Source organism: Pezoporus wallicus, unplaced genomic scaffold, assembly GCF_028554395.1.
Source record: "Pezoporus wallicus isolate ANWC-B61680 ecotype Strahan unplaced genomic scaffold, APGP_CSIRO_Pwel_v1 contig_7118, whole genome shotgun sequence".
Taxonomy (NCBI): domain Eukaryota; kingdom Metazoa; phylum Chordata; class Aves; order Psittaciformes; family Psittacidae; genus Pezoporus; species Pezoporus wallicus.
The window spans coordinates 674-23,534 of NW_026636008.1; the positions used below are offsets into that span (position 1 = coordinate 674).

General features: G+C 40.7%; 1 protein-coding gene across 2 annotated transcripts; it reads right to left on the minus strand.

Moving 5' to 3' along the window:
* Positions 1-782: 782 nt before the first annotated feature.
* LOC130593594 (neuropilin and tolloid-like protein 2) lies at positions 783-22,629 on the minus strand. Of its 2 annotated transcripts, none has more exons than XM_057398857.1 (4): positions 22,494-22,629; positions 8,188-8,244; positions 4,162-4,302; positions 783-2,226 (listed from the first exon to the last, which is right to left on the minus strand). In XM_057398857.1, exons 1-4 carry the CDS (start codon positions 22,525-22,527, stop codon positions 2,177-2,179), a joined length of 282 nt encoding a protein of 93 aa, XP_057254840.1. In that variant the 5' UTR covers positions 22,528-22,629; the 3' UTR covers positions 783-2,176. The 2 variants fall into 2 exon arrangements, with proteins under 2 accessions (XP_057254840.1, XP_057254841.1); XM_057398858.1 differs by lacking the exon at positions 783-2,226 and adding an exon at positions 2,252-2,704.
* Positions 22,630-22,861: the final 232 nt, after the last annotated feature.

Consider the following 22,861-nt stretch of genomic DNA (forward strand, 5'->3'; position numbering starts at 1 on the left):
TTATAGGTGCTGGAAACTGACTGGGTGTCTTGGGATGGAATGATGCCCCCTCCCCCAACACATCTAGTTTAAAGTCTCCTTGACCAGTCTGGCAAGCCTCCTACCAAAACTGCTCTTTCCCTTCTTTATCAGACCAGCTCCACCAGCCCCCAGTAGACCTGGCCTACAAACTTGGGTCCCGTGTTCAAGACACCCAAACCCCTGACTATGACACCACCCTTTTAACCATTTATTAACCTGGCTAATCCTCCTAGCTTTTTTTAGGTCCTCCCCTGTATCCTGGAGAATTGACGAAAAGACTATCTGAGCTCCAAAGCCCCTAACCACCTCTCCCAGGGCTCTGTAGTCCTTCTTTATGTTCCCCAGGCTACTACTATCTATATCCCTAGCGCCCACATGTATCACCAGAAGTGGGTAATAGTCTGTGGGACTGTGTCCCGTGCCACTGCCCAGAACACTATCCTGGGCCTTGAGAAACAGACTTTGTGGAGACATGGCACCTCAGAGAGAACTGAGTCAGACAAAGGGACTCATTTCCAGGACAGCCTTATAGACACCTGGGCCAAAGAGCATGGCATTGAGCGGGTATATCACATCCCCTACCAGGCACCAGCCTCTGGGAAAATCGAACGGTACAATGGGCTGTTAAAAACTGTTCCTACATTACATTCTGAATTTAACTACCGATTTTCACTGAAAGTCTTAACCTTCTTTCTGAACTGAGTGGGGGTGTACGTGCACGTCCCCTTCCATTTTCACAATTACAAAATATTTTACCACACTCCATGTAAATGTAGAGGAAAGAAAAATATTGGTCCTTCACTTGCTGCAATCTATTGCAAAAATACTATACAGTTCAAATGTATATTTTACGTTCCAGTCTGGAACTAGGCTAAGTTAGTTTTGACAGTGATGTTAATGAAATTGCTTTGGAAATGAACTAAACCGAATGCATAAGTACTGACCCTATGAAAAGATTTTAGTGTGTTACTTCCAGTGGACCGGTCACTGTGGTAATCTGAAGAGTTTCCAAGTCTAAATCCCTAGTAAGGTATACAGTTCTATGAGCGGTAACACATAATCATGTAGAGTGTTTTCACGTGCTATACAGGTAAAGACCAGTTGGGTAAAGGTGACATTAAAAAGTTATGCCTGTGTATACTTTTACAGTAGTAGTAGAGCTGACATTTGTATATTGTCCTTTGTCACAAAAGACAATAAAATGCTGATAAATACATGTGTAATATCTATGAAGTACAGCAGTCAAGCACTGCACAAGGACACCAGATCAAATTTTCCTGTAAAAAGAATGCCCTGCCAGTTTTAAGTGGCCCCACAGAGCAGATGTACTTTTGTTTTTCTAAAGGCACTGTCAGCATATTATCCTCTTCATACCTTGTAAACCACACAGTATTTTGAGCAAAGAACAATTCTGTTGTCTGAGCCTATGGGTTGAGGGAATCTAGTTATACTGAGAGCTGATGCTTGGACTGTATAGATATTTCCTCTGGCATGTCAGAATGGAGATTTAAAATGCTTTGCATCTGGCTGGAAGTGCTATTGTAGATGTGCTTCAGGTGTTTTTGTCATAGTGTCTTACATTCCTGGATGATAGACTGTTGAAAACACCAGCTATTTGTCTACATAAATGCTCTTTCCATTACTACCACTGGTGAGGTACTGGTACAAGTTAGAGTAGTAACAAAGAGGGAAGTTGCTAAAGCCTTCAGCACAAACAAGATCAACTGACTTCTCTAGCAAACTATAGACCTGCAATTTCCTTCAGTCAGTTTTTCAAAGTGGTTTTAGTTAAGTATGCTGTGGGATTAGCAGGATTGAGACTGTAACTATCACACTGTCACTTTGTCTTCATAAGCACTTAGGATGAATTACAGCTCTAGACTGCCAGCATAAACACATCACAGAATTCCATGGGAGCAGATGGCTATTAACTCAGTCAGAATGTTAGGCATCTTTACCTGGTATAAATGAGTACTTTGCTTGAAATCCCTTTCCTTCCAGCTCTTCATCAGAAGTAAACTTGATCCACATAAATCTCCCTGCTGATCTAATTAGTGCAGGACTTTTCAAACCACAGTAACGATTAATGAGAGGGGAGAAACCAAAGGTCCATCTCGAACCTCCAGATGATCAAACCGACATTCAAATGAGGGTTCTATGTAATAAGGCTCATCAAGGTCAACTCAATTCTTTGTCGTGGAGCAGCTAGACATAAAAAAATGAGCAAAAGATTAAATGAAGATCTATATAAAAAGCACATGAAGACACAGAATAATGAAGAAACAGACCTCCAAGACAGCAAGATAAAAAAGAGACTGGAAACTTCTCAAAATACATCTGGCAGTCTGCTACAAAAACTCAGATACACTATAATAAAAAATTTAAAAATTATTATATAGGACATCCTTTTTCATGGATTCTTTTTTTTGCTTGCTGATCTTTATTGTTGAAAATTCAGAAATAACATAAATTGAATTCAGCACATGTAACAGATACTAACATATATGCAAAGGTATTCAAACAAGGTTTAATATTAAATTGAATTCAGTGTTCTGTGAAAACAAAGTACATAAAAAAAGGACAAAACAATGAGGGATGCAGAAAAGAATGGAAAAGAAAAAGTTAGTTATGAAGAACTACTCACTGGTACATTTCCTAAGCATCAAGCCCAAATTTGGAGATCCTTTGGCAGGAGACACCTTTTATTAGAATATTCAGAGAAGTGTAAATGCTTCATATACATTATTAATATGCAGGTGACTACTAAGTCTGAACAAGTGGCAGCCTAACATCAGGACTTGGATCAGATCCCTAAATCCTGAGTTGATGCAGCTGTGGCTACTTTTTGACCAGACTTCCACATCTGTAGTTCAGAACTGTGATTTATATTGTATGAATAGCTTAAGTGTTTTTTGTTCTTGTCATCTATTAAGCTACATGAACTTTCAGGTACTAATTGGTTATCTGGAATGACAGCATTAAAGAATCACATACTGTCAATTTCTTCTGAATGCAAAAAGGATTTACTTGTATGTCTCTAACACTTTTTTTAGAACTTACACCTTATACACGAGTTAAAAACATTTGTAGCTGTTTGCACATATTGTCAGAGGTCTGTAGGAATACTTTAGCTAGAAATTGTGGAGGACCTTGGTCTCACTCAGGTAACCCTAATGTTTCTGTATAAGGATTGTGAGGCTCTGTGCCCCATGGAAACTGCCTCATGTCAGGGAGATCCAGCAGTGGATCTGGTATGTCCCAACACTGAAGCTGGACAGATCTGCTCCCCAGTGCCTTCACTGTCAGGGAAGATACAGAACTTCAGATATGAATGCATACAAGCAAAAATGAGGGTGTCTGTGAACTACTACTATACTGTACATATAAAACCTCACTGAAACATGTTACTTGAAATATTTCAGTTAATTGATATGAATCTGATTATTAAGCTAACGTTTTTAGCTGACTTCAGTGGGTTTTGGATGCATTCTAATAAGAGGAAAAAATAATTAGTGTGTCCCAAGTCTTACAGCCTTTACCCAAGATATTCTCATTGGAATGTGGTTTATTCTAGTTAATTAAATTTTTTGTCCTCATCACATTATTTCAGTAGTGACCTCCCCAGTGCTAACAAATCTCCATATTTTTAATACAGTGCCATAGCAGTAAGATGTGTGTTTTTTATTAATAAAGGACAGCATAAAGATTTCCTGCCTGTGGAATACACTTTGAATAATCCAGTATGGTCTGGTAAATGCTGAAGGCAGTCTGCAAGCATCTTTTGTAGTTTATCTTCAGCAATATTGGAAGTGATATTAAGATAACAAGCTACAATTTTTATCTTAGTAGTTCTGTGCCTTCATAGATTACAATAGATCTGATGCTGCTTTTCCTGTCTGAGGGTATGTATTATTCCGTATAGCTAATTCCTGAATGACTGCATTTTCTATTAATGTATTGTTATTACTTCAGAAAACAAATTTAGCTTCTTGTTTAACCAAATGACTGCAGAATTGATTATATTACCAGTACAGCTATACAGTATTTGACAGTACAGTAAGATGACACAGTTTTAACAGTTCAAGATTATACATTGAACACTAAGATTACAACACAACAAAAGAGAAATACAGCATGTACCTTCTAAGATATAGATGCACTCTTGATTTGGTGGGTACATGTTAGGGTAGTTTGGTGAAGCAAAATGTCCTCCATTACTTGTCCGTACCCAATTGTCACACTGGGTGGGAGGAATACGATTCACACCAATATTTTGCCCACCTTAAGTGGGAAAAAAAAAAAGTGATCAAATAAATTTCTCCTATAAGCATGCAAGGTTGATTTTGGAAAAAAGTAAAACACTGACATAACCCATGTCCTATGAAAGAAGAAAGTAATTTATTTTGGTGGAAAACCCTCTTCTATGCCCCTTGCTAACATCTAGCTAGGAAAATCTTATGTTTAATTTAGTGATGTGGTGTACCCTAAAGAGATCACAGTTTCGGAATATCAAATATATCCAGTAATTCTTGGGAAGGGGAAGAGAGGGAGTAAATTTTTTTTAGCCAAGTCAGTTTAGACTTTTTGATGCTCTTCTTTCTAAGTCAGATAGTCACAGTAGCTGCCAATATAGCAGCATTATTTTCGGGCTTATGTCTTCTCCACTCCTATGCAAATATAATCTAAAATGCTTGTTGGCTTTTACTATTTTTGCCCTGATTCCGGATTATACTGAAGTATGCGACCCTTAGACTAAATATATATTTACAATATTTTTCTTAATACAGAATGTTTAGAACAAATTATAATTTGCAAAATACACTAAATACAACAATGGTAGCTAATAAAATCACTAGCAATCACTTATCCTCCTTATAACCAATCACTTAGATTGGATATAAGGAGGAAATTCTTTCCTGTTATGGTGGCGGGGCACTGGCACAGGTTGCCCAGGGAGGTTGTGAATGCTCCATCCCTGGCAGTGTTCAAGACCAGGTTGGACGAGGCCTTGAGTGATATGGTTTAGCGTGAGGTGTCCCTGCCCATGGCAGGGGGGTTGGAACTTGATGATCTTAAGGTCCTTTCCAACCCTAACTATTCTATGATTCTATGATTCTAATAGGTAGATTGTACTGGTAGCTAAGGGTCTCATTTAAGATGAGCTACAGGTTGGGTGGAGATTCAGAGCAGCCCTGTGGAGAAGGACTTGGGGGTCTTGGTCAATGAGAAAAAGAACACAAGCTGGCAGTGTGTGCTCGCAGCCCAGAAAGCAAACTGTATCCTGGGCTTCATCAAAAGAAGCGTGACCAGGTCAAAGAAGATGATCCTGCAACTCTATGATTCTAAGATCATTCTGATGCACAGGGAAATATGATCCTTGACTGAGATTATGCACTTTACTAAGCTAATGCACCATGCTGGACCATTCACAGGAGCTTTGTTAGGGACTGTAGTGATAGGACAAGGGGCAACGGGTTAAAACTTAAATAGGGGAAGTTTAGATTGGATATAAGGAGGAAATTCTTTCCTGTTAGGGTGGTGAGGCACTGGAATAAATTGCCCAGGGAGGCTGTGAATGCTCCATCCCTGGCAGTGTTCAAGACCAGGTTGGACGAGGCCTTGGGTGGTATGGTTTAGTGTAAGGTGTCCCTGCCCATGGCAGGGGTTGGAACTTGATGATCTTAAGGTCCTTTCCAACCCTAACTATTCTATGATTCTATGATTCTAATAGGTAGATTGTACTGGTAGCTAAGGGTCTCATTTAAGATGAGCTACAGGTTGAGTGGAGATTGAGAAATTGTTCCTTTGACCATCTTTTTGAAACACACACACACAATAGCACAATTTAAAAATGTGCATCATCCTTTTTTGTCCTCACTTTTTACTCTGTAATATCTGTTTTCCTAGTGGTTTGACAGTAGAGTGCTTTATCTCTGTTAAATGACAGGCTATGTTCCTACAATCAAGAGTACTACAGAAAAAGCTTCTCTCAGTCTCTGCTGTACTTTAAATAATTAAGTTCCTCCTTTCATCTACTAATCAGAAGCTCCAGGGTTATTGCCAAATGTGTTTTTTGGATACCAGGAAAAATCTTCCTCTGTCTTCCATTTAGTTCCTTAGTTTCATTTTCTGAGTTAAATTGAAGGCTCCACAAAATATTTATTCACAGTTTATAGAACTGCAAGATGGAATAGGTTCTCTTCATTAATGCTTACCAATGAGACCAGTAGGAAACCAGAAAAATTTTTTTCTGGGTGTTCAAAATTATTTTCTGATTAACTACTCCATATAAAAATCACCTATGTAACATAAAAGAGGGCTAGGAGATACAGGTGTCTTCATGAAGTTATTTTTCATTCTCTAGGAGACGATCTCTTCACTTCTAAATGTTTTTCCTTCTGTTTCCTTGGTGATGGATCAAGAAGTGAAAAGTCCCTTAAACACACAAAGCTGTGGTCTCTACTAAAAGACAACATAGTGTCACAAGTCCTCGCTTTTTTCGTTATATAATCATGAGAGATGGTTACACTTGCCATTAAATGAAAGAGAAAAGCAGCTTTGGCTGCCACTTTCCACAACACAGCACTTGCCTAAACTTTCCTTTTACTGCAAGATGTGCAGCAAATATAAGTCAGCCTCTAATGTCTGGGCATCTACAAATCAACAGCACACACACACACACATCCCCCCTTTAGCTGTTACCTATAGGTTTCATAAAATGTTTTCATAAAAATGTATTATTTTCCTTTTTCTGAAAGCATGAACTTCTTCTTCCTGTTATTTCTGTTACCAGCTCCAAAGTGGAAGCACTGAGTTGTATTCAAACAGGTTTCCCATATAGTACACGGCAAGGGGGTTGGAACTAGATGATCTTAAGGTCCTTTCCAACCCTAATTATTCTATGATTCACAACCTCCCTGGGCAACCTATTTCAGGGCCTCACCACCGTAACAGGAAAGAATTTCCCCCTTATATCCAATCTAAACTTCTCCTATTTAAGTTTTAACCCGTTACCCCTTGTCCCAGCACGACAGTCCGTAGTGAAGAGTCCCTCCCCAGCATCCCTATAGGCCCCCTTCAGATGCTGGAAGGCTGCTATGAGGTCTCCACACAGCCTTCTCTTCTCCAGGCTGAACAGCCCCAACTTTCTCAGCCTATCCTTGTATGGGAGGTGCTCCAGTCCCCTGATCATCCTCGTGGCCCTTCTCTGGACTTGTTCCAACAGTTCCATGTCCTTTTTATGTTGAGGACACCAGAACTGCACACAATACTCCAGGTAAGGTCTCACAAGAGCAGAGTAAAGGGGCAGGATCACCTCCTTCGACCTGCTGGTCACACTCCTTTTGATGCAGCCCAGGATACGGTTGGCTTTCTGGGCTGCAAGCGCACACTGCCTGCTCATGTTCATTTTCTCATCAACCAACACCCCCAAGTCTTTCTCTGCAGGGCTTCTCTTTATCCTAAGAGAAAGGAGTTGGGAATAGTATGATCTCTGACATTTCTTCTCAAGTACCTTTGTACCTTCTCCTTGTTAGCAGAACTGGAGAGAGTAAGACAGGATATGTGGTTTCTGCAGATTTTTCCGAAGTCTCACAGGGTGCTCTCATAATGTTATTTATATTTACACAGTTTTAATTGGCTGCCTCCAGTAAATTATATCACCTTCCACCGGTTTCTTGACAGCTTTTAGATTTATGTGGGTGAAAATTTAGTCTGTCCTGCAGAAACTGTTAAAGGAAATTCTGTAGGTGTTAGTTCTAGGAATTCTCTAAGTGTGTGTTAATCCCGCATATAAGAAAATAAATTTTGTGAAACTGATGCTTTCCCCACTCAGCAAGCTTCAAAAATGGTTGTGGGTGGACTATTTGAATAGCTTGTCATACACAGAAAACATGAATTTTTCTGGTGTTTAATTTCCCACTTCTAAGGTCTAAACCCATAGGATTTTAACTGGGTAAGTGAACTTCCATGTTCTTTGTGACTGGATGGCTTTGTTCACTTGGAAAAAAGTTTAGTAAATAGGGGGAAATGGAAAAAATTAGAATTCACATTGGTAATTCAAGAGCTATTAATATCTGAACACAAATACTTTCACTTATATTGCTTAAATAAAAATGAGACAGCCATTACATTTTTTGAAAGAAAATCATCAAACCAAAATTGTACCTTGTGTCTTCTGTGCAATGGCAATCCCTTCCACTACAAAGGTTGTTACTAGTAACACTGGTGAGAGAAATTGGACAGGAAAGACATCAGTAATTCATCAAAATTATAGACTATTTTCTGCAGTCCTGAATCATGCAAATCCTAGAAATCATTAACCACAACAACTTGGAACATGCAAAAATATGTAATGCATTTATGTGCTTTCTTAAAATTTGAACTTTAGGAAACCAGTACAGTCTAAGTGCAGTGTTGGTTCTTCCAGGTTCCTTAAGAAAGCATATATGAGAATAGCAATTTTTATTGTTTGAGGGAGCTTCAAGAATATTTTCTAGAGCATCTACTAATGTGCAAGCATTTTATAAAATTACATGGTACCTGCTATATAACTTTTATATCCTGAAACAAGATGTTTCTCTGCTATATTGAACCACATTTATTCTAAACCTCCATTGGTGTAACGTGTACAAATGGCTTTTCCAGCTTCCCAGAAATTAATCAGGACAAGTGAGATGCTGCATGGTCTTACCCCCACATGGACTTCAGGTGCGCTATATAATTGTGCTCATGAGACTGGTGGTTGAGATGCAGACACAGTAGCACTGATTTCTCTGAATGATGTAGCAGTAGAAAATAAGCAGACACAAGTTCTAACAATGGAGAGACTTACTTTGAGCAGTGACAACAGCTAGGATGAGGATACTTAGGATGTACACTGCTGCAAGCACTCTGGTTTGCTGGAGTGTTGTTAGTCTCAGGTGTTGACATGCTAGTGTTTTCTAGAGTTGAATTGATTGACTAATAAACCTTCTTTCTTCCTCCCTCCCTTCCTTCCTTCCTTCCTCCCTCCCTTCCTTCCTTCCTTCCTCCCTTCCTTCCTTCCTCCCTCCCTCCCTTCCCCCCTCCCTTCCTTCCTTCCTACCCCCTCCCTTCCTACCCCCCCTCCCTTCCTTCCTACTCCCCTCCCTTCCTTCCTTCCTTTCTTCCTTCGTTCCTTCCTCCCTGCCTCCCTTCCTTCCTTCCTCCCTCCCTCCCCCCCTTCCTTCCTCCCTCCCTCCTCCCCTTCCTTCCTCCCCCCCTTTCCTTCCTTCCGCCCCCCTTCCTTCCTTCCTCCCCCCCTTCCTTCCTTCCTCCCCCCCTCCCTTCCTTCCTCCCCCCTCCCTTTCTTCCTTCCCCCCCTTCCTTCCTCCCTCCCCCCTTCCTTCCTCCCTCCCCCCTTCCTTCCTCCCCCCCTTCCTTCCTTCCTTCCCCCCTCCCTTCCACAGCATGTAGTAAAGATTCCATATTTCACTATCCATCAACATTTACAAAACAAGCTGAATGTCTAGATTTTCCTAAAATGCTTTTTCCCCTCAATGTATTAGTGATTACCAGGAAGGGAAAAGAGAATGAAATAAAGTATATTAATCACTCCAGTCTTCAAATGTTTCATTTGCTTATGTCTTGAGTATATCTCTGTCAATTCTGAACAGGTATTGGAGAACTTCCTAAGTAGGGGCAGCACTCTGGCCTGAACTACTGCTGGCTGAGGGGAGATAGGATAAAATCCCAAGTGTCCTTGAGATGGTGAATAGATAGCAACTACTTCTCTCTTCCAGTACAAGAACCAGAGTTATCAGACAAAGCTAGCAGGTGGCATGTTCAAAGTAAATGAGATTTTTTTTTTATTTAATGCTCATACTTCATAACACATTCTTGAGGTAGAAAACTGTGTTTCAGAAACCCCTTAAGCCATAAGTTGCTGGAACTCTGGAATGCTATTTTGGGAAAATATAATTTGCTCTACTTTTACACTCTTTCTGCTTTTATATCTCTGTGAAAGAACATATCCAGATTAAATAGACCTTTGATTTGAGCTGGTATGGCCTTTTCCATGTTCTTAATCTACTTGTTAATACTAAGTCAGACAGGCATAGCCTTACCACTGCAGGGAAAAAGATTTCAGCAGGAATTTTATTGTCACATTCGAGAAGTCCATTTTATTTTCACAGTTTTCCCCTCTCATTGCTCAGGCATTTTATTGTTTCATGCTGAAATAGCATTTTCTCTGTCATGATTTTCCCTGTGTTGCTGCTAGACTTTGAGCCCTTCAGACAGTTCCAGAGTAAGCGTGCACTCAATGACAGAGAACTACGGTGATTTCAACTAAACTCATCTAGACGCAATCTTGGCATATGATACATTGCCTTGGGGAAAGAGGAAAGGAAACAAAGTCTGCCCTCGAGAGTGTCCCTCTAGCATTTGCAGTTTATTACATGTGGTTTTGATGGCCTTTTTTCTCTCTCCCCATATTAAAACAGGCTGTGTGCCATTATAATACTTTCATCCCTTGTACGTTGAGTTCAGAACTGTGAGTGTTCTAAAATACAATATGTGTCTTTCTTGCAAACAACTGCTATGTTCCTAGAAGCTCATTTGATTTTTAGGGGTGGATTATGAGGTTGTAGGTTAAGACTTAGGTATCTTTGCAATAATTCTCCATTTTTAATATACTGAAAAATATACTTCCTAACTGTCTGTCCTGGGTTCAGCTGTAACAGTTATTTTTCTCCTTCTTAGTAGCTAGTGCAGTGCTGTGTTTTTGACTTCAGCCTGAGAACAATGCTGATAACACACCAGTGTTTTAGTTGTTGCTAAGTAATGCTTACCCCCATCAAGGACTTTTCGGTCTCTCATGCTCTGCCAGTGAGGAGGGGCACAAGAAGCCAGGAGGAAGCAGAAACAGGACACCTGACCCAAAGTAGCCCAAGGGGTATTCCATAACAGCATGTCATGCCCCCTATATAAACTGGGGGGAGTCACCCAGAAGGCCCAGACTGCAGGTAGTGAGCAATTGTATTGTGCATCACTTGTGTTAATTATTTTTCCCTTTCCCCTTTAAGTTTTATATTCTCTCCTGTTGTTATTTCCCTTATCATTATTGTTATTAGTGGTAGTAGTAGTAGGTTTGTATTATACCTTAGTTACTGGACTGTTCTTATCTCAACCCGTGGGATTTAGATTCCTTAGATTGTCCTCTCCATGCCACTGGAAGCAGGGGGGGAAGAAGGGGAGGAGTGAGCAAGTGGTTGTGTGGTTCTGAGTTACCAGCTGGGCTTAAACCATGACACTGTCATCCCAATATAAATTATCAATTGTTAATCGTTGCTGACTCATCCTGGATTGAAAATTCATCCTTCAGAAGAAAGTAACTAGTACCCATTACTGGTCTTCAAGTTATGGATGTTCACTAGTCTTTAAAGCATATAAAATAAATATCCCATCTTTATTAACATGTGAGTGACATTAGCTTTCAGATATTTTTATTTAGCATTTCTTCTATAGAAGCCACTATTTCAAAATGATTTGCAGTTCATTTTTGCAGCTTCTGTGTTTAAACTGTACACTCAGAAGATCAGAGTTTAAGTGCATGAACTTGTAATGCATTTGTACTCCTGAGATTGCTTGTCCCTAACAATCTTGATGGTGGTTATAAAGTTGTCTATGTATTTTCTTTGCTTTTTTTTTCTATACTGGTTTTGGAACAACAGTTCAAAGTTGGCTTTTAGCATTAAAGTAAATGCAGTTTCCACAATCCTATGTAAACCACATGTCACTATGTTCTTAAAGATTTGCTGTGCCCACCCTCTGATTTGCAAAGACATGGCAATGTCTATACAAGTTGTTGTGATGCCTCTTAAAATGCAAAATGGGTTTTGTCTTTTTTTCTCAAAGCAAACACACACAGAAATGTAAGTAAAATAAGTATTTTGATGACTAACAAAACTAATACAGATAGTCACTTTCAAGTGAAAAATCTGGGGGTTTGTTGATTTGCTTTGGGTTTTTCTAGTAGAGCTATCTACTATCTAACACTGTTACAATATACCTTTTATTTCTTTTTCCCCCAAGAGTACAAGATTGTGCTCTCTTGTACAGATAGAGACAATGTGAGATGTTCAGTTACACTAACCAGTGATTTCACTTCTTAAAGTGATGTGGATACAGGAACAAAACTCCTAAAAGGAATTCAGAAAATTTGACTGGCTTTCACTAAAGCCTGTGCCATTTCTATAAATAGTTCAGAGTATGTGTGTGTAAGTACAAAGGAATAGTGCATATTTCCTGCAGAACAGCATGGATATGCAGGCAATTACAGAAGATAAATGAGCTGAATATTTGTCTTGCTGTCTTCCTTTTGTCACGTTATATGGATGAGTGGATATAGTATGGGCCATCACCTCTTTGTTCCCTGCCCTTTTCATCCTCTTCATTTTTAATCTCTTCCATCTCTTGCCTTTCCCTGGCAATTCCTATCCTCCTCGTGCTCTGCTCTCAACAACCCTTAAGATGTATTCAAGGCAGGTAGCAAATGTTTAAGGGCCTTCCTTTGCTATTAGTTTTATCCCAATTGATAGCATGATAAAGAAAAGTGGTGTCTCTGACTAATACTCTGTATGTGTGCTGTCCTTATCTCTGTGACATTGGTAGCAAAAAGGTGGAGAGAAGAACTGTATCTGTTCTTCCCAAGAGCGCTGGGCAGGGAGCCTGAGGGTATTATTGCCTTAAAATGTGTGTATTTACATGACACAATATAGTATAGGATAGCAGACAGGAGGTTTCTGGCTGAAAACAAGGCCTATCAATTTTCAGGATGAAAGGAAAAGAAAGAAGGGAGAAAAATCAGTCAGGATATTTTTAGACTGGTTCCACTAACCCATTTTTCTGTGTATTTTAAAAACAACAAAGCAATCGCTTGGTGTCCTAAATCCATACCACTTCTTGGAAAACTATTTTTGATTCTCAAAGACTAATTTGGACTACACAAGTCGGTAAGAAGGAAGGAAGATGTCTGGGAAGAGACAGATCCTGTAGCATGGTGCAGTGGAGAGATAGTGCTGAACCACTGTCCTGGTATTGCATGTGAGGACACAGAATTAGAACAGGCACAAAATACTACTTTCACCAAAAGTCTTGTAGCACTTTGAGAAGGATGAAGAGTGATCTTGTTATTTCTGATGAACTGAAATTCAAACAGTTATAATGCTCCTTCATTTTTCCTCTTTTAAAGTCAATTGCATATCACTGTGACATGACTCTTCTTCAGTGTGGATGAAAGGTAACTCTAGACTTACCTCTGTGCTCTACTATTGTACCAGAAGCAGTATCTAAAAATGCCACTTGCATGTGGCTTGCTAATGTGAGCAACAGCACAAAGTGCAAGATTGCATGACTGCACTGAATATCAAAGGGATAGAAGGGTGGGTTCGATTGTTTCATTTTTAATAGAGTGTGCTGAGAGTTCTACTAGAGGACACTAAAATATGAGAGGCTGACCTTATAAACTCAGAGATATGTAGTTGGTAAGTACAATAGAGGTTAGTGCTTCTGCACCTTATATTGAGTTTCTGCTTCATGGTATTGTATGTATACTGTAGAAGAGGCTGTCACTAAGCCAACAGCAGCACAGCCACTGAGGAAGACAGATTGAGAGGGGCTTCTTTTATTCATGAATCTGGTATTTGCTACAGACTTCTTATCTGTGAATTATGGTGCATACTTTTGTCCTACTATTTAAAGCTCTGATAGTTTTTACCTGTGTGAAGATTAACTAGAAATACATAGCCCGCAGACAGCTGTATAATTTTTTAAGAGTTAAGACAGTAACCATACGTTGCAAATTCTTATTACTATTCTATTGTTGAAATAGGCTTATGGAATAATATAAAAGAATCCCCTGAAGTGGTGTAATAAACTATGCATTGTTTGCAGGAGTCAAGATTTTCTTTGCTGGCATTTCTTACAAATCTCTAAAATGAATCTAAGCTGGGAAAAAAAAAGAAAGAAGAAAGGCAATTTGTGTATTGAAGCATATATAGAGAGATTCACAAATGAGTGGCTCCTATTTCATATAGCTAGTTTTATAGTAAACAGGTACTCAACCCAACACTTAAAAATGTGTGCTGCTTAAGAAAAACAAGTGCTTCAGGCTGCATATGCTTGGACTTCCTAGCAAGATGCATTCTTCAGATTTCATGGGATACAGTACTGCTCTCAGCTCCCTATGGTATGTCTTTCCTCTGCTTTTTCTGCATGCTCTAGGAATCTTCACATATAGAGAAAACAGACTAGATTTGCTGTGTAGCTCAGAACAGTGTCTGTTTTCAGTGATGACAATGGGGGACCTGTGCATGCAGGGCAAGCTGAATATCAGATTGGGGAGTGTCATGCACAACTGAGAAACAGAGGGGAAAATTCCACTTTTTTAAATAAAGACTTAATAGAGTATTACACATTCTTAGTATAGTGGTAGCCAGAATCCTAGGGATAAAGATGACAGACATTGCTTAAAGCTGGATTCACTGTTTTATCTCTGTGCTGTACTCCCTGAATTAGGCAGCACCTTGTATACATATACAAATAGACAGTAATTGGCAACACACAAATCATGCATGTTGGAAAATCTTGACACGATGCCTGCTCCTTTCTGGCAGATACAGCCCAGAGCAACAAATGCTTGATCTTAATTATATACTGTGTTTTGCCTTATGGGAACAAATCCTTTTCTGTGTGCCATTCTTAAACCTAGCTCCTAATTTGCTCTGTGTGCTAAAATTAATATTACATTCAGTAATTGCTAATCACAGTATCCCAGCTTTTACATCAAAGATTTTGTGCACTTTCTGCTCTAATTGCAGATGTCTGTCAGCACTCTTCACCATTCCTGCAGTGAATTATACTGTGAATTTCTGACAGGTTCATAAATGATGAATAGCTTATGAAGTTTCATTCTGGGGGTAATTTTTCTCTCTAATCTTTCTCCATAATTTAACTTCAGGCAAGGTGGAGAAAATCTTAGCTTTTTCATGAGATAGGGATACATAATTCAATAGCTCCTTTAGCTTCACTCTGGTGCTACTCTGTACTGCAACTGCAACTATATGCCTGATTTATACACTGAATTTTTCTATTACCATCAATGTAATTATAACATAGTAATATTTTTAATTTATGCTACTCTGGGAGTGGTATATTTTGGGTATTAAGTTTGTATATGTATTAAAAGGAAGGCATAACGCATACTACCAGATATTTTCCTTCTACAGTTACTTGAGTTACTTCTACGTAACGGCTTAGTGGTGCAAGCTGTTTGGTGCAGCAGAAAAGGTTGCAAGTAGATCCTGTTTTGAAGTAAAAAATGAAATTCTGACATACACTTGATACTGCCTTCATTAGGGCAACTGTAGCCTCTACAGTCAGTACTTTGTTTTGGGTTTCAGTGGACAAATCATGAAATCATTAACAAATTTATAAATTATCTTTTTTCTCTGCTTGCTTTCAGGTTTTTGAGCCATTGTTACACCTTCTGATTTTGGAAACAGGAGGCCAGGATTCCTAGATTTTAAGTGGAACAAAGCATTGCTTCCTAACACTACTTGTTTGTGAGAAATTAATTAGCTGTTATAATCATGCCAAAATGTAAATGAAGGGTCTGAGCAGAATGACAGGAAGTTAATCATAGTAGTCTGCATTCTTGCAACCTGCCAGAATTGGAAATAATTCTGTAGCTCATTGAAAGGCTGTGAACATCAACTTTCCAGAAGTAGAAGTGATGTGTTCTAGCCCCAGCTGCTTGTTGAATTATCAGGACAGAAACTACAGAATTCTCATTTTGGCTTTTTAAGTTAATCCAATATAATAACTGAAATGGTCAAAAATTAATGCACAATTAGGATTTAACATAGGGTTTGTGGTTTCTTTTTCTTAACCAAATAGCAGCATATGGAAATGAAAGAGGGGGCATATTTGAAGAATGGGAACAAGCTCTTAGCAATCACATTTGGGGGAGTAGCAGATATGAGGAAATTACAGATAGCTAAATTTACTTCCAAAGCATAACAGGAACATGGATTTATTAAGAAAGCAGCTGGTTTTCTCCCTTATGAAGTAGGTTATAATGCTTTACTGCTGTGGATCAGTTGCATTTTGCAAGATGTGTTAGGATTAAAGAATGATTCCAATGTGTTTAAAATCTTATTTAGAACTGAAGATGGGAGGAAGAGGCTTTGTCTTTGTCCTGGGTTCAGCAGTAGCAGTCATTTTTCTCCTTCTTAGTAGCTGGTGCAGCGCTGTGGTTTTGACTTTTGGCCTGGGAACAGCGCTGATAACACCAATGTTTTTAGTTACTGCTCAAATGTTTAGACTAACCAAGGACTTTGTGAGTCTCATGCTCTGCCAGGGAGGAGGGGAAGCTGGGAGGAAGTAGAGACAGGACACCTGACCCAAACTGACCAAAGAAGTATTCCATACCACAGCACGTCAAGCGCAGAACGTAACTGAGAGTTACCTGGAAGGGCTAGTTCATTGCAGGGCTGGACTAGGCATTGGTCAGTGCTGGGTTGGGTGGGGCAAGTTATCGGTTGGCAGGTGGTGAGGTGTTGTATTCTCATCCCTTGTTATTTCCTTTATCATTATTATTATTGGTAGCAGTAGTGATTTGTGTTATACCTTAGTTACTAAACTGTTCTTATCTCAACCCGTGGAAGTTGCATTCTTTTGATTCTCCTCCTCATCCCTCTGGGAGCAGGGGGAGGACAAGGGGGGGGGGGGGGGAGAGAAACTGTGTGGCTGATTTATGGCTGACTGGGTTTAAACCATGACAGTCTTTCAACAACCAAAATGCAGTGAGCACCTTGACCTCCAATGGGTTACATCCACTGCCAAGGAAGTAGGTAGGCCTTGTCTGGGCTCCACCAAGCAAAACCTGTAGCTGCTGCAGGCTCATAGCTGTCCTGGCCCACCACTGCTGCCAGGCAGCACAGCTGGCTGCAAGAACTGCATGGGAGCACACCCTCACTGCGAGGTGATGGGATTCAGTAGGAGACTGTAACAGGCTTTGCTGAACACTTGGGACAGAGGCAATAAGAATTATATTAAGATGCTTATTTAAATCAGCCCTTATTCTTGATAGCTGAGGAAGAACATAGAGTATTTCTGAACAAGCATTACAGAAGAAATCTGAATTACCACAAAATGAGTATGATGGGCTATCTTCTGCCCTGAGATACAGCTAAAAAATACAACCTCTGTGAATGACAGAAATGTATATATGCATTCCATGTTAAGAACAGGAGATTAAACTGTTTCTAAGCATTGTTAAAAGGTATGTAACTTTTCACAATATACTGAGCTTCATGGCACTTCATGTGTGGTTTAGCAGAACTCTCCCAGTTCTGCACACAAAGCTCTTTGTATGGAGAAAAAAAAAATTACTGCCACTCTAAGTAGAGCTTCCATGCAGAACCTGAGATGCAACTTGTAAAATACAGAGGCTTGCTTTGAAAGTGATTCAACAGCTTCATTTGGGGATTAAATCTCTGTATATATGAATAGGAATATTTTTTAATTTCTGATTAGATGTAATAATTGGGCTATATGAAGACTTCTAATGAAGAAGAGATAAAAGGGAGTGTGTGATGCTAAGTAATGATAGGTTATTTCGGTAGTCACAGCAAGTGATGCATTTAGAATGCTAACAGCTTCTTGACTAATGGCTTTGTGCAATTTATAGATTATGAATAATAAAAAACTTCCTGTAGAGGGACTTTGTACCTGGACTTGTGTGATTATAAAAGATAAGCAATCAACAAATTTGTAGAGGATACTCAGTAATAACTAATCCGTATTGACTAAATCGAATCAGAAATGGTTTGCCGTCTTGGATTTAAAGGACTCTTTCTTTTGTTTACCATTCAGAATTTATTTGCTTCCGAATGGGAACATCCTGACACAGTAAGGAAAACCCAATTAACGTGGACAGCATTATCTCAAATCAGTTAACACTGGAATTAGGATCATGAAACCACCCACTCAGACAGGGACTCTGTTACAATATGTGGATGACCTATTGCCACAGAAACAAAGGAAAAATGTGTCCAGTGAATGGTGGAATTATTGAATTTTCTGGGACTGAATGGTTATTGGGTAACCAGACAAAAGGCCCAACTAATCCAAACCTGAGTTTCCTACCTAGGATGACAGAGAAAACTTGGAACTGCTAGAAAAGAAGCCATTTGTCAAACTCCACGACTGACAACCATCAAGGAGCTCCAGACGTTCCTGGGAATAACTGGATGATGCAGACTTTGGATGCATGATTATGGTGTTCTGGTAAGACCCCTATATGAACTGTTAAAAGAAACCCCTCTCTCTTTGGAATGGACTGATTCAGCAGAGGAGGGCTTTAGAAATTTAAAAGCAGAGCTAATGAGAGCTGCAGCTCTGACTTCTGGATGTGACTAAACCCTTTTGGCTATATTCCTATGAAGAACAGGGAATACCTTTGGTGGTCCTTACTCAGAAACTAGGACCCTGTAAGAGAACAGTGGTGGATTTTTCAAAACAGCTGAATGAAGTGAGCAAAGGATGGCCCGGATGCCTCTGAGCTGTGACAGCAGTTGTCATGAATATTGAAGAGGCCCGCTTATTTACCTTGGGACAAAAATTACTGTACTAGTGTCCTGTGTTGTATCAGCATTCCTGGAACAGAAAGAAGCCCACTGGTTCTAAATATGCATTTGGTGTGGTCCATGCACATGGTGCCATCTGGAAAGAACGAGGACCTTTGAACACACAGGAGAAACAGAATAAACATGCTACAACTACTGAGAGCTGTTCAGCTACCTGAGGAAGTAGCTATTATGTGTTGTCAAGGATATCAACAAGATGAAATTTGGCTGATTTTAACAATCTAAACTCATTCCCTTAATCCCTGACGGCAAACTAACAATTGAGAAATCTAAACCTAGAAAATCAAAGGAGGATAGAAAATTTATTGAAGATCTCAGAGGAGGAGAGGAAAACAAAGAAAATTGGGTTCAGATACCTGATGGGTGAATTATAATCCCCTATAACCAACTCTGGATGGTAGTTCAGGAGGAACATAATAAAACTCAGTGAGATAGCAAGTCTTTATATATATGAACAAATTGAAGGAAGGAATCTATATATCATAGTTCAATTAGACAAATAAATTTTTTTTACCAATATTTGTTGGTGTTAACGAATACTTTTTTAGGGTGGCCAGAAGCATTCCCTTGTAGGTTTTGGAGTACCAGAGGCTATCCTATGTAAAAATTTTATGTGGAAGACCATATTGGTCCCAGTTCAAAGGAGAAAGTCTTCTGGAAGTGGGAGAAGTTTATCTCCTAAAATTTCTGGTCAATCTGGGAAAACAATTAAAAAAAAAAAAATAGAGTGATTCATGGGTGTCAATACGATGTTGCAATTGTAATCAACATATATAGTTAAGTAGAATAGTTAAAACGGAGCGATTATTGATATTAATCCCCTATACCTGTACCATGGTCCAAGCCATAGAAAAAGAAACTTCAATACTGGGTTCAAATACGAATGTCTGGCTCACATGGGCAAACAAGACTGGGACTACTGATTTTTGTCCGACCTTGGCACAGGTGGAAAATCCCTTTCAAACGTGCCTAATTGGTATACCATACTTGAACCCCTTTGATTTTCGGGGATGGGTTAGGAATGACTTGATTATAAATCCTAGCACAGTGATCAAAATGGTCCAGAGAGCTCATGGAACCGACTGGACAGTTGCATCAGCGCAAATGGAAGAAACTTAAATTACTCCAACTCTTGGGATCTGACAAGACTAATCAGAGCTGTATAACTTAATAAATGGTCAAGCAAAGTCCCTAAGACCAAGGTAACTAGTGGGAAGACATGGTACAATACAATACCTAAAGCTCTACCCCCAGGATATTTCTTGATATGTGGAGACCATGCATGGCCAGGGATTCCTACCAAACCCTTTGGAGGACCATGTTATCTAGGTAAATTGTCCCTGTTTGCAGCCTCCAAAAGGCATTTAGTCCAGGACATGAAGGACAGCCTCCGCAGAAACAAACGATCCATTGGGCAATTAGGCCCGAATTGCGATTCCACTTTAATCTGGAATCACACAGCAAGATTTTTGGTGGCATTATTTGTACCAAATGTAGCTGCGGGGAAAGCATTGGCAGATATACATCATTTGGCATGTTGGGCGGCTAAGCAATTAAATATAACTTCAGATGTGATATCCTCGCTAGCCACAGACACAGATAGTGTAAGACATGCATCTTTACAAAACCAAGCAGCAACTGACTTTTTATTATTGGCCCATGGACATGGTTGTGAGGATTTCAAAGGCATGTGCTGCATGAACTTATCTGATCATTCTGAATCAATTCATGCTAAGCTGCGAAAATTGCAGGAAAATATACAAGAGCTTAGAATTGTTGGAGGCAGATTGGATGAGTGGTTAAATAACCTAGGAGTTACTGGATGGTTCAGGGACATACTGAAACAAGGCCTTTTATGATTGTACCTTGTATAAAATCGATAGAAGGAACATGGATAGCTCTGTCATGAATAATATAGTAAAAGAATTTACTAACTTTAAAAGAAAAAGAGGGGATTGATACAGAGGGTTGACCATTGTACAGCAATGTGATGCATTTAGAATGCTAACAGCTTCTTGACTAATGGCTTTGTGCAATTTATAGATTATGAATAATAAAAAACTTCCTGTAGAGGGACTTTGTACCTGGACTTGTGTGATTATAAAAGATAAGCATGAGGTCTGCTCAGGTCAAAACCTGGACAGTCAAACGTGCAGCAAATGCATATTTGTGAAATGCAATTAAATCTGCAGATGTAGAAAATAATTAAGAAGTAGATATGTAAGTTGCAATTTATGGGTATTTTACAGTGGTTTAAATGCCTTTTCTCCCCATGTAAGCTTTATGTTCCTGTTATCTAAACTCAGGGGATGGTTAATACCTACATAGACATTTATTAAGAGCAAGTATCATCTGTCTCTCAGTTACTGTGCCAATAACAGAAAAATATTTATTTAAACCCTCAAGACATCTGGCCTTAAGGCCAGAAACATGAGATTCCATGGGCTGTGGAAACATTCTGAGTTTAAAACAGACTTCTGCACAAGTTTTATATGTGGGGAGGACATCAATGCATACCAGAAACATTTCTCCTGCCTACAATAATGCCTTGGCTTCAGTAATGCAAGCAGACACTCCAGAATTTCCTAACAAAATAATTTAATGATTTATTTATTTATTTATTAAAATCCCTGATTGTTCAAGTCTGCTATTGCTGAAAAAGCCTTCCAGTATCTGAAGGGGGCCTACAAGGATGCTGGAGACATCACAGACTGTATCAGTAGGACAAGTGGCAATGGGTTCAAACTTACTTAAACAGGGGTTCAGGTTAGATATAAGGAAGAAGTTCTTTACTGTGAGGGTAGTGAGGCGCTGGAAGAGGTTGCCCAAGGAAATGGTAAATGCTCTATCCCTGGCAGTGTTCAAGGCCAGGTTGGACAGAGACTAACATAGTCTAGTGGAAGGCATCCCTGCCCACGACAGTGGGGTTGGAACTACATGATCATAAGGTCCTTTCCAACCCAAACCATTCTGTGATTCTATAAGATACTGAATGCTAGAAAATAATCTTGAGGCACACGGTTAACTGCCATATCTAGCTTTACTTCCTAAGAGAAAAGCCTTGCCCATTGTCGAGCTATGCAAATGATAGGGGCATCAAAGACAAAGAAATGCTGGGATGAGGAACCTTCCTCACTTGTTTACCTTTGAGCCTAAAGAAGTTAGAAACAAGATTTAAAAGCCCCGGGAGGAAGAGAAGCACAGGTAAATACGGGTCAGGAAGCCGCTTGTCACTCAGGTGACTCATTTTATTAAAACCTTGCTGAAAAAAAAAGATCCTGCTCCCGATCACAGTACGATAATCCGATCGCTATCAGACAGCTTATTAAGAGAGTCCCGAAAGCACAAAGAACGCTTTTACTGCGAAAAGTCTGGAGATCTCGGGAACAGACCGGGCACTGACACTGCCGCCGTGACCCGCGGCGCTGAGGCGGGGACCCCCCCACCCGAGGGGCCGAGGTGCTCCCGCCGCCCACCGGGGACGGGGGCAGCCCGGGCTGGCCGCGGGTTCCCAGCCCACCGCCGGTCTCCCAGCAGCACCCGCCCTGAGGCCCCGCGGCGCCGGCTTTCGCGCGGAGCGGAGCAGGGCCCGGCAGGGAAGAACAGCCCCGGCAGCAGCGGGGCGGCCGTGCCCTCTGTAGCCCCATGCACCGCGTACCAAACCTTCAGTCGGCGGTAGGAGGGCGGCCGGGGTCGAGCTGGGTGGGAGGGTGAGGGGTGTCACACGTGGCAGCCAAAGAGGATGGGGCGCCTCTGGGCCGCTTCTCCCGCGGAGGGCGCCATGCCGCCCGCGGCTCCTACCTTCCAGTACCAAGCAGAACGAGTGCAGGGCCATCGTCTCCCGGAGGGGCTGCGGTGGTGACTCCGCTGCGGCGGCGATCACCGACGCTCCATGGCCGCGGCCGGGAGCGGCGACTGTCCCTCGCGAGGGCGCTATAGCCCGCGGCTATGGCTTGGCAGGTCCCCGCCCAACCGCGGCCATGCCCAAGCCCCCGCGGGGGTGCGTTCAGCCGCCGCGCTCAGCCCCATCTAGAGCGGGGTGCGGCTGGGCTGCCCCGGAGGGCGGAGACTGGGGCCTTCCCAGGGGGCGGCTTAAACGCAGCTCCACGCCCGACTGAAGTGGCTGCCGGTAAATGAAGCTCACTTAAAATGCGAGGGGTATTTACCTG

Bases quoted from the DNA above. Each gene is read 5' to 3' on its own strand.
- LOC130593594 (XM_057398857.1), bottom strand. From the start codon at position 22,527: ATGGCCCTGCACTCGTTCTGCTTGGTACTGGAAG. The intron at 4,303-8,187 runs GTACAATTTTGG...TTCCCACTTAAG, and splicing joins CATTGCACAGAAGACACAAG to GTGGGCAAAATATTGGTGTG. The intron at 2,227-4,161 runs GTACATGCTGTA...TTTTATGTCTAG, and splicing joins GTGCATCTATATCTTAGAAG to CTGCTCCACGACAAAGAATT.